This window comes from Delphinus delphis, chromosome 1 (assembly GCF_949987515.2).
Source record: "Delphinus delphis chromosome 1, mDelDel1.2, whole genome shotgun sequence".
Classification (NCBI taxonomy): domain Eukaryota; kingdom Metazoa; phylum Chordata; class Mammalia; order Artiodactyla; family Delphinidae; genus Delphinus; species Delphinus delphis.
The window spans coordinates 85,483,463-85,496,068 of NC_082683.1; the positions used below are offsets into that span (position 1 = coordinate 85,483,463).

Genomic DNA, 12,606 nt, shown 5'->3' on the forward strand with positions numbered 1-12,606 from the left:
TTGTTGTCTATTCATGTATTCCACAGATGGAGGGTACATCAAGGTGACTGAGGAGATTTAATCTGCGGCTCCTGAAGCTGCTGGGAGAGATTTCCCTTTCTCTTCTTTGTTCACATAGCTCCTGGGGTTCAGCTTTGGATTTGGCCCCGCCTCTGCATATAGGTCGCCTGAGGGTGTCTGTTCCTGCCCAGACAGTATGGGGTTAAAGTAGCAGCTGATTCGGGGGCTCTGGCTCACTCAGGCCAGGGGAGGGAGGGGTACATAATGAGGGGTGAGCCTGCGGTGGCAGAGGCTGGCGAGACGTTGCACCAGCCTGAGGCACGCCATGTGTTCTCCCAGGGAAGTTGTCCCTGGATCACGGGACTCTGGCAGGGGTGGGCTGCATAGGCTCCCAGGAGGGGCGGTGTGGATAGTGACCTGTGCTTGCACACAGGCTTCTTGGTGGCTATAGCAACAGCCTTAGCGCCCCACACCCATCTCTCGTGCTGATAGCCGCGGCTCGTGCTCATCTCTGGAGCTCGTTTAGGCGGTTCTCTGAATCCCCTCTCCTCACGTACCCAGCAACAATGGTCTCTTGCCCCTTCCACAGATCCAGAGTTTTTCCCGGACTCCCTCCCGGCTAGCTATGGCACACTAGCCCCCTTCAGGCTGTGTTCACGCAGCCAACCCTAGTCCTCTCCCTGGGATCTGACCTCTGAAGCTGGATCCTCAGTTCCCAGACCCCGCCCGCCCTGGCAGACGAGCAGACAATCCTCTCGGGCTGGTGAGTGTTGGTCGGCACCGATCCTCTGTACGGGAATCTCTCTGCTTTGCCCTCTGCACCCCTGTTGCTGCACTCTCCTCCATGGCTCCAAAGCTTCCCCCCCCCACCACCCGCAATCTCCACCCATGAAGGGAGAGACTTGTGTGGAAGTCTGTGTGTGGAAACTTTTCCTCCTTCACAGCTCCCTCCCCGAGGTGCATGTCCATCCCTATTCTTTTTTTTTTTTTTTGCAGTATGCGGGCCTCTCACTGTTGGGGCCTCTCCCATTGCGGAGCACAGGCTCCGGACGCACAGGCTCAGCGACCATGGCTCACGGGCCCAGCCGCTCAGTGGCATGTGGGATCTTCCCGGACTGGGGCACGAACCCGTGTCCCCTGCATTGGCAGGCGGACTCTCAACCACTGCACCACCAGGGAAGCCCCCATCCCTATTCTTTTGTCTCTGTTTTTTCTCTTTTCTTTTGCCCTACCCAGGTACGTGGGGAGTTTCTTGCCTTTTGGGAAGTCTGAGGCGGAAAATAGTCAAAACGGTTGCATAAAAATCAACAGTTTAAAAATATTTATAGATTTCGTACTATGTGCCAGGGACTACACTATACACTGAAGATTTATCAGTGAGTAAGGCAGACAGACTCTTTGACCTACAACAGTTTAACTTCTACTGGCAGAAACAAACATGTAACCAGTCAATTATAATACATGGAAATAAGTGCTAAAATCTGATCTGAACATCCAGAGAGGGAACAGGGACATAATGGTGTGAGGATTGTTGGTAAGGAAGTGGCTTCATTCATCCAGGCTAAAGAGTGAAGGTAGGGAGTGGATCGTCACAAGTAAAGAGAACTCCATGAAGTAGAAAAAAGGATATGGAAGAATTCAAATATGAAAATAATGACAGTTCTGGGTCCAAGCAACACCAGGTCCAAAATCCAAGTTAAAAAAATTAAGATGAGGTAAAAGTGAAAACATTTCAAATGTCTGCAACACCCAATTTACTAAGTGACTAAAGACATAAGTTGTGAATAAATCATGAAGAGCCTTGAAAGTCTTATTTTAAGGAGTTTTTCCTGTATCCTGAAAGAAATAGGGATGGGGCGATTTAAATGAGGGAATGACATGATGAGATCTAATTTTAGAAAGATCACTATCTCTGTTGTGTGGTTAACGGTGGCGAGACTGGTTAGGAGGCTAAGGAGTAGCCTAGTAACATGAAGAGAGGTGAATAGTGATAGTGAGAAGTGAATTCAAGAATCGACACAAGTAAAGCATACAGAGAGAGAGACTCTGTATGCTTCACAGAGTGAGACAGAGACTATTCAGCTCTATAATATCTTCCGGCAGCCTCTGCTCCCTTTGTATCTATTGTGACTGTAATTATGGATTTTACTGGTATTCACCCCGTCATTCCTTCCCTCTCTCAAGTATTAAAAACAAAAATTCAGAAAAAAAAATACTTCGTCAGAAGAATCTATAAAGTATTACCATTTTTCTGAGGGTGTCTTAGTGGATATTCTTTCCCTTACATGCTTGCTTAGCCTTTTCATCACTGCCATGTTTTGTGAGAATATAAGAGGTAAAGTACCATAAAATGGACAATCAGAAATGGGAAGGGAAATAGGCTCCTTTGAAGCAAAGATTAAGGATTCAATTCTTCAGTCACCTAGAACAGTGATGCTTAGATTGGCTCCAGAATATAATCACCCAAAGAACTTAAAAAAATATATATACCTAAAACATTGTAGTCACTCAATACTTATTTAATTCACTTAACAGCTGCTTATTGAGAGGTGTTGGGCATACTATGGGGAAAAAGCAATTAGTACTTGAGGGTGTTTACAATGTATAGCAGTGGCTTTCAAGCATTGACTATTAAGCCGCATCTTAAAAACACATTTTCCATATAATGCAGTACGCATGTGCAAGCACATACACCAAAAACAAATACACATATGATAGAAAAACATTTTTCGCAAAATAACATTTACCACAACAATATGCAGCACAGTTTTTGATATTTTCTATTTGCTTGTGCTCATTTTTTAATAATAAAAAATGATGGTTGTAAACCATTATATTGATTTCAATATCAACCAAAGAAAGCCATCAAATACTCTGAAAAAACCTCGTACAGGGCTTCCCTGGTGGCGCAGTGGTTGAGAGTCCGCCTGCCGATGCAGGGGACACGGGTTCGTGCCCCGGTCCGGGAAGATCCCACGTGCCGCGGAGCGGCTGGGCCCGTGAGTCATGGCCGCTGAGCCTGCGCGTCCGGAGCCAGTGCTCCGCAACAGGAGAGGCCACAACAGTAAGAGGCCCGCGTACCGCGCAAAAAAAAAAAAAAAAAAAATCCTCGTAGAGAGGATGTTCTAAAACTCTATTTCTAAATACTGATTGTAACGCACTGTGCCGGTGCTTTTATTTCAATAAGAATACCCAAAATTTACAGTCTTTTAAAAAAATACCAATTATCTCAAAGACAACTCAATCCAGTATGAATAAGACACAGAGCTTTATCTCACTTACCTTTATTTCACTTAGAAAAAACTAAACATCTCATGGGTAAAGAGATGTACTCTTTCAGTCTCACAACGATGTACACACAATGACATAATTTCCTTAATGGATTCTGGAATTAGTTAGGGAAAAACCTAAAAGTGAGCAAGTTTTCACCAGCAATATTACACACAATACTAAAAATCAGGAAACATGAGAACACACTTCTGTTAATGCAATGGATTTATAAAGCTATCCTTAATAAGTCATATTTAATTAAAAACTAACTTTTTTTCTTTTAGAGAAACTAACATAGGATGAGACAATAGTTATAAATATAGAAGAGCTATAATACGGTTTCCCCAATTACAGAAGGAGAAAATACTCTTTTATCATTAAGTGACCTATGTAACCAGCATGTAAGAACTAAGTTCTAAGAGTTTTTTCTTTGCTATTAACTGCTTTACTGATTTCTCTCAATAAGGATTCCACGTGTCAGATACAAATGATGATGCACATGTATGACAGAGACCTCTATTTTTTTCCTCTCTCTATATCTATTATCCCCCTTCTCTATAGAAATAGAAGTTTAATGGAGCATTATGTCCACCCAGCTGAAGGCTTTATGTCCCAACATCCTTTGCTGCCAGGTATGTTTATGTGACAAGGATGTAGACAATAAGATACAAACAGAAGTGATATGTGCAATTTCTGGGTCATAAACTTAAAAAGAAAGGAGTCCCCTTCCTTATTTCCAATTTTTGTTAGCAGGAATGTGGAAATATTGGCCACCTGAGAACGAAAGATGGAAGTCAGGTGTTGAGGATGGTTCATACTGTTAAAATGAGAGAGAACTAAACTTACATCTCGTTTAAGCCTCTATTATTTTCCTTTCTTAAAGTGGCCAAACCTATATCCTAAGTAATGTAGAATTCCCATTCCAAAATGTACTCCTCTATACTGAGTGGGAAAAAGTAGATAAACAAAGTGAGTGAAGTTTAATTACAACATAGAAGCATGGTGAATGAACAAAAGCATGTAAGGATGTGAGGCTGTCTAAGTAATAGGTAGTTATATGGTAATAGAAAGGTCACAAATTCCCAACTCGGCAGTCAAGAGTGTCAAATAAATACTTCCTGGAGAATAAGGCTACTTGTCTTCTACACACAGAACCTTTTTTTTTTTTGGCAAAATGAAACTTTCTTGTATACGTTTCATACAAAATACTGAAATAGAACATAACTGCATTCTACACATCACTACACCAAAATGTCAAAAGATTCACTTCTCAGCATGAAAATGCACAGAAACATAAATATGAAAGGACTTCACATTAAATGTTTTATTCACACCTCAGTGCAGAGTCAAATGGAGTATTGTGAATGGGATGTAGCACTATCAAATAACATATGTAAGGGGACTTAATGGAATAAAAGAAAAGAAAACTCAAACATTCCTGATTCTTGCAGATGGAAGATATCTCCATGGCTGAAAACACTCAGAGTGATAAAATTCAGCTCTTCCAAATTTTGTTATAATTTGCTTCTTGAGCAATTAATTTGGTGATATTTCAATGTATTGGTTATTTATTTGGCCCCTATCTCTTCAGTACAGAGATTCTTTGTAGACAAAGTTCATAGAGATACACTAAACTGCATTAGCATATGCAACTCCATTAATAGAAAATGTATCTTTTACATACAACTGCTGTAGGAAACCACAATGGTGAATTTCAAATAGCTATTTGAAAACATTGCCAATGTTTCAGCGCTATTGCCTGACTAAATTTTTCATTTATTATTAACCAAACATTTTTTAATACACATTTGTTGAGAGTAACAGCAACTTACTGATCCAATTTTACTGGTGTTTAGCAGAATATACATCAAAAAATACTTGCCCAATTTCTTTAAGTAAAATTCTCAGTACAAATGTAATGTTGAAAAGTAAAACCAAAATCAAGGGTAGTGCCACTAAAAATGGAACCTAGAGAATATATCCCTAGATATTTTCTCTTTCCTCTTTGTATCTACGCATGATTATTGTACTTAGATAACATAGGGAAATACTGCTGACAATGGCACTCAAGTTTCTGAAAGAAAGGAGGTTCAGTACATATATTTAGGAGCTAGAAGGCAGGAAAATTTATCTTCCTCTTCATAATTTTTCATCTAAGTAAAGGGAGTGACAGAGATGGTCTTAAACTTGGTATCAATTATCTAGTAAGAGAACACACACCATCCTGATAAGAAAATTTAGTAGATAGTAAAGCATTCCTGATTATTTTACTCCAGAAACACTATGAAAAAAGAGAGCCCTAAAAGAAATGTTATCTAGTGTGTGATTACTTAAAGAGATGGAACAGTTTTCACCTCTGTGTAGGTTTATTAGACATTCCTATTCAAAGAATGTGAACTAGAGAGGAGACAAACTAAAAGACATGAGGATGCACTTAGTTTATATGCCATAATTGTTCACAGTATGATCATATAAGAGAATAAATACAAAGTTCATGAGACAAAGAATAAATTAAATCAACCATTTGCTCTTTCTGGTTTCTCAGTATACAGGAAATGGAAGGGAAGAGTATTAGACAACTCAATCTCCGTGGGATATTTAGGCAAAATATGGAACCATAAGATACATCAATTGCCTTAGCAGTTATACACTGTCCATGTGACATTCAGAACTATGAATAAACATCTTTAAAATTCACCCAAATAAGAAAAGTCTTTAGAAAATATTGAAAGAAAAAGAAAATGAGCTAATTCTCTCCTTTAATATCAATTTAACCAATTTGTTTAATCATAAAGAGAAAGCTACAGCATCAAGATATTTCTAAGCCCAAATTCTGAGCTTCTGTGGCATGACTTGAAAACACTTTGCTTCTTAGATGTTCGCTGGTGATGAGAGTATGGTGAGAGAATGGGAAGATAAAGACAGTCTTGCCAAAGTCAATCCATAATGAGGTGAGGCAGTGCAACATGTTACAAAATAGGAAATATTCTTTGGCCATTCATTTCTGTCTGCTCCTCCCTGAACAGACACAACTTCTAACATGAAAATGTCTGAAGGTAGTTATTCTTCTGGATATTATCAGGAAGTAAAAAAAATATTATAAAGAAAAATATTTTAAAGTAAGCTACTCACCTATCCCAATGAAAGCAGCTTTGTACCCTTCTTCTTTCAAAGTGCTAAGAGTAATTTCATTCACTGAAAGGCTTTTACCACAAATTACCTGTAAGAAAAAAAATTCTGTAACTGTATTTTGGCATTTGAATGACTAAAACCTTAATCTTTAACATCGAAAATAATAAAAACTCCATATACCATATATATAATTCCATGTATAGATATGAAAATATTTTTGTCTTTTAGTATATAGGCTTATGTATACTAAATAGTATATAAGTAGAACAAACATGTTTTACTTAATAGCTAAATGCATTTTTGCCTTTTAATTAAGTACCACAAGAAAAGTTAGTGTATTTAAAATCAAGTCAGTAAATTTTCACAGCTTAATTAGTATGTTCAAGGCACTATGTGGGGCATTTTAAAGAATAAAATGTTAAATGAGACACAGTTTCTGCCTCAATGTACAGTCAAGATCTGTGCAGAAGATGTACAGAAATAAGTATAATAAATAACTGAGTGTGATCAGCACATGTCTACAAGAACTCAAGGGATGGAGAAATTCATTTTGGCTGAGGTCATATAGATGAGAAAAAAGAGAGGTAGTGGGATTTCAATAAAGCCCTTCTTAAACTGAAGAATAGTTGATTTACAATATTGTGTTAGTTTCAGGTGTACAGCAAAGTGATTTGGTTAAACATATATATGTGTGTGTATCTATATTCTTTTTAAAATACTTTTCCGTTACAGTTTATTTTAAGATACTGAAAATAGTTCCCTGTCAATAAAGCCATCTTAAAAAATGGATAGGATTTTGATAGCGGATACTTTCGAGGGAAGATGAGTAAAGTCAGGAGTCAGAGGGTAGATACTTCTATTAAAAATCACAGTACTTTGCTTAATTCCAGACATGAGCCTATTTTCAGATCTTGAACCTGCTGACTGAAGAGGTGGTCAGGTCCCTAGAAAGAAAGACCCTGAAACATCCTGGCAAGTAAATACTATAATGATTCCTCTATTCCTTCTCTAAAGGGAATTATAGCCATTTACCCAGGTGACCGTACACTGGGGAAGGGGGCATAATCACACATTTCAAGGACCCTGGACAAGGTTCTTCACTGACATTGATAGCTGAAGAGTGGGGACCTACAGTGATAAGGTGAAAAATGGAACCTGGATAAAGTCTGGTTCACAGTGGGCCTAAGGGGATCACAGACCCAGTTAGTGGTTATTCCCAAGTCTCCAAGTGTATAATAAAAATTGTTATACATGTCAGTAGAAATAATCCCCACATTGGGTCTCTGGTCTGCAAAGCAAGAGCTATTATAGCTATAATATTGGGAAGGCCAGAAAACTTCTGAAACCCTGGTCGAGAGAGTAAATCAACCCCAATGATAGCCTGGAGTCGGTGGGATAGGAAAAGATGGTGGTGGTCCATGTAATACTTCTGTTTCATTTCCCAGTCTGGCCCCGCTGAGACTAGATGATTTCTGGAGAATGACTGTAAACTCCTGCAGGCTTGACCAAAGTGAAGCCCTGACTGCACTGTCTGTGACAGATGTGGTATTACTGCAGATTAGTAAGGCCACAGGTACAATGCACGTAGCCATTGATATGATGAATGCACACTTTTCATGTTTCTGTGGAAAAGGGATCAGAAACAGTTCACATTCATAGGGGAAAGATAAGAATATTCATTTACAGGTTTGCCTCAGGAATATGTCAACTCTCTTCTGTAACAATATGTATAATCTGAAACAATCTGGCCATACCACAGAACATCATAGTGATCCATTACACTGAGAACATCATGCAGATTGGACAGCATAAGCAAGGGGTAGCTAGTATGCTGGAGACTTTAACATGCCTGCCCTCCACAGGGCAGAAGATGAACCTTATGAAGATCAGGGACTAGCCACCTGAGTGAAGTAAAGGGGTCAGGTATGTGCCAGTATATACTCTCTAAAATACATGACTTTGCTGCAATTTTGCACTCATTTACCATTATAAATAAGGAAGCACAATGTCTGGTAGGTTTGAGTTTTGAAGTCAACATGTTCCTAAAAACAAAAGTCTCTAAACTGATCCATAACAGAAGAACAAAGTTTACCCATTAAAGCAATAATTGCACCTAACTTGCATAGAGTACCTAACTAAGTGCAAGACTCTTCTAAATACTGCATAGATGGACTTCTTTCATCCTCACAGTAGCATTATGAAGTGATATCGTTATCCTCATTTTACAGATGATGATACTAAGGGACAAGAGAGCTTTGACAACCTTTACCAAAGTCAAATATGTAGTTTAATTGCAGAACCAGCACGTGTAAAAGCTATGCTCTAATGTCTCTTGAGAATGAAGGGCAGAACCAGCACCATCCTCAAAGGCACAGAACAACATACTGCATGTGGAGTTGTAGTGTTTCTGGGGTATAAAGTGCAAAGCAAAGAAAACAAAGAGAAAGTAGGGGGATAAAATGACTTTGGATATAACATAGGGGGGCATTTTTGTTTTACTAAAATACTAGTTCTAATTTTATTGGCAGATAAAGGAACCATTTGAAAGTTTACAACCAGGGGACAACCAAGGTGAGATTAACGACTAATATTCAGAACTCTGGAACATATCAAATACCATGAAATAAACTAGACAATTAAATAAACACATATTATTAAAAGTACTTAATACTAAGTATCTAATAGTGGGTATTACTATTAGAGTTAGTAGAGTTAGATGCTATTAAAAGTAATGGATAATGAAGCTTTAGAATTTTAATTTATTTTTCAAAGAGTAGATTTTTTTATTAAACTATTTCTGATCATAAAGAAAGATAAAAAGTTCTAGTGCTTATTTTTTGAAATGACCTCAATACCAATATACAATGAAGGTTAGACATAAAAGAAAACTACAGGTCCAAATATTCTAAATAAAATTTTAGTAAACTGAATAATACTACAATTTCCAAAGTTGAGCAGTGGAGTGCCCTGCCAATGGGTCTGTCAGTGGAAGTGATACTCAGAATACTTGACTTTAGGTTTGGTTTACTAACTGACTCAGCAAAAAAATTGAAGAAAGACCCCCATCCTTCCTGAGGTAGTGTTTGTGTGCATGTGTGTGTGTGTGTGTGTGTGTGTGCGCGCGCGTGTGTGTAGCTGAGTAGTGGAGTTATGTGATTTATCAAACAGGATTGAAAATATTCCAATTTTTCCACCCTGATAGAGTGAACATGTCCCTGAATTTGTAACATACAGAAAGGATGCACAGGCATTTTGCGTTTCTCAGTCTGTTTCCACCCTAGCAGGCAACAGTGTGCAACTGAGGAAGCAAAAAAGTTGAATTATACTTTTGTGTATCGAAAACTGGAAAGACAAGTAGCTTTACTCCTAGTGTTAATTTACTGGGACTGGGACCAGTAAGACTTTACTTACTGTAGTCAGACATTGTGGGACAGGGGGAGAATAACCATCACTGTGCAGTAAGTAGCTCCATGGTGCAAATGAGAACAAAGCAATAATAACAATAATCAGTGGAGTGACAAGCACAAGGACTCTTCCCTATGTTGGGGAATCTAGTCAAATTTCCCTTTTCTAAAGCATAAAACCCCCAAACATTTGCCATCAAATCCAAAACTCACTCTCAGAAAGAACAGGAGAAAGATTCTTTGACAAAATGCTAAAATTTTGCTTACAGTATGCCTTAGGAAATTGGACCAAGACGTGTAAAACTTAAAACTGGTATTATATGATAACTAACAGACATCAAAACATTTTGTGGCTGATATACTATGAAGTCCTAAGATTATTTGTTAAGTATATACGATGTTAGAAAAATCATGTTATGGGCATTTTGTTTGTGTTTTTGCTCCTTTTTCTCCCATATTTTTTATATATGTAATATTTTCTGTCATAATTTTCTTAGATATGGATTATAGCATATATTAACCTCCCTCTAATGGCTTTAATATATGCCTGGGTACTCAAACATCCCAGCTAAATTGAGAATAAAATTTGCTCCACATCAAGCTTAGTGTAAGAGTTATTACTATTTCAATAGAAGGGCCGAATATAATAAGCCCTGAGCCAAAGTTCCACCTAATATCTACTCCGGGACTTGACAAAAACTTTCTTTATGCATCCATAATATGTCTTCATACATATAATAATATTTTTAATGTAGGATTAAGGTTTACAACTTTTTTGGCGTGGAACGCTTTTTTGAAATGAACTGTGTGGCACCCATTATTAAAAACTACAGATAATAATGTACATGCTCTTCACATTTTTGATAGAAAATTTGGCTAAACAGACCAAGTATTTCCAGACTCTCTAACATAGAAAATAAGATAAAATAATTTTAAAACTAAATTCAGCTCTTTTTAGACACAAAATTATTTTGTTGGCTCTTAATGCACGTTTCTCGCCTTCCAGTAGAGACAAAATATGACTTCATATTAGTTTTCAATAACATCCTATAATGATGGAAATGCTTGCTGCAAATAAACATAATGACAAACAAGATGATATAGAAAATTTATCAAGAAAGATATCTCAGATATTTTTGTTCAAATTATGAAGACAGAGCTTCCCTGGTGGCGCAGTGGTTGAGAGTCCGCCTGCCGATGCAGGGGACACGGGTTCGTGCCCCGGTCCGGGAAGATCCCACATGCCGCGGAGCGGCTGGGCCCGTGAGCCATGGCTGCTGAGCCTGTGCGTCAGGAGCCTGTGCTCCGCAACGGGAGAGGCCACAACAGTGAGAGGCCCACGTACCGAAAAACAAAAACAAACAAACAAACAAAAAAACCCATCAATGTTCTGTTTCTCATAAAAAGATTGAAATCAGATGGATAAAATTTTCAAATTTAGCAAAAATATAAGTATCAAGACAATATTCTTACCAACAATAAAATAATGAAATGCTTGGAAATTTATTTCTATAAAGCTAGCATAACTCTATAACCAAAATCTATAGCATAACCAAAACTCACAAAGATAACAAATAAAAAATAAAGCAAAACAAAGACTTTCAGTAGCTTTGAAACTCTATAAAGCGAGCAACAGAATCTATTCCCTGTTGTATTTACAGTTTTAATATTCAGTGCATAAATAAGTGAATGCAAAAGAAATTAAAAAAGAAACTCATAGAACAAACCTAGTTCTAGATGTACAGATATAATAAAACATGATGCAAAATGTATATATTCCAGAAATGCAAAGATTAATATAACTCAATACATTATCTGAACATAGACTTTCAAAAGGGGCAATTAGGGCTTCCCTGGTGGTGCAGTGGTTGAGGGTCCGCGTGCCGATGCAGGGGACGCGGGTTCGTGCCCCGATCTGGGAGGATCCCACATGCCGCGGGCCGGCTGGGCCCGTGGGCCATGGCCGCTGGGCCTGCGTGTCCGGAGCCTGTGCTCCGCAACGGGAGAGGCCACAGCAGTGAGAGGCCCGCGTACCGCAAAAAAAAAAAAAAAAAAAAAAAAAAGGGAGCAATTAAAAAATTTAACACCCCTCCTCCGTTAAAATAAAACAAAATAACTTAGGAAATGTTACTATTCTAAGTCTAGAAAAAGAAAACATTTATTCAATATGATAAAAATACTATTTCATAGATCAGAAAAGATGCCATGCATTACCACTTTTATAACATACTAGTGACAATGAAATAGTGGAAGAAAAAAATATATATATATAACATACAAATAGAGGGTTTTTTTGTGACACAATATTTGACTGGAAAAATTCATCTTAGAAAAAACAAGAACTAATCTATCAGCTATTAGATATGAAATAAATTGAAATTACTCAACAAGAAATTTAGCTGAAGAACACAGTTGGGAGGGAAGATGATGAATTAAACTAAGTTTATATATGATGAGTGTATGTTATTTGGATGATAAATGTGTTCATTAAACTATTAAGATTACAGGACTGGCGTTCAAAAGAAAGATGGTTCTAGACAAGTCCTTAGCACACCTCTAGGCAAAAGTAAATTCTCAATAATTATTTATCAAATAAATGAAACAAACCTATTAGAAAGAGAAAAAAATCAGATAATAACCAAGATAATGCTAGATCATGAAAGCTAAAAATACATACATACATGAACATAAATGCATGCATTGATATATACATGCCTGCATACATATCAGAATATATCACATGCTGCACAGGAGCCAAACAGTATAAACCCAGAGAAAACTTCGTTTCATTGCCAGGAAA

General features: G+C 37.8%; 1 protein-coding gene across 1 annotated transcript in view; it reads right to left on the bottom strand.

The window, feature by feature from the left end:
* The window catches only part of DPYD (dihydropyrimidine dehydrogenase), an 809,439-nt gene that overhangs the window by 552,731 nt on the left and 244,102 nt on the right, over nucleotides 1-12,606 (bottom strand). The window contains exon 8 of the mRNA XM_060026070.1: nucleotides 6,403-6,490. Coding sequence (XP_059882053.1) covers nucleotides 6,403-6,490 — 88 coding nt within the window. The remainder of the gene's footprint in view (nucleotides 1-6,402; nucleotides 6,491-12,606) is intronic.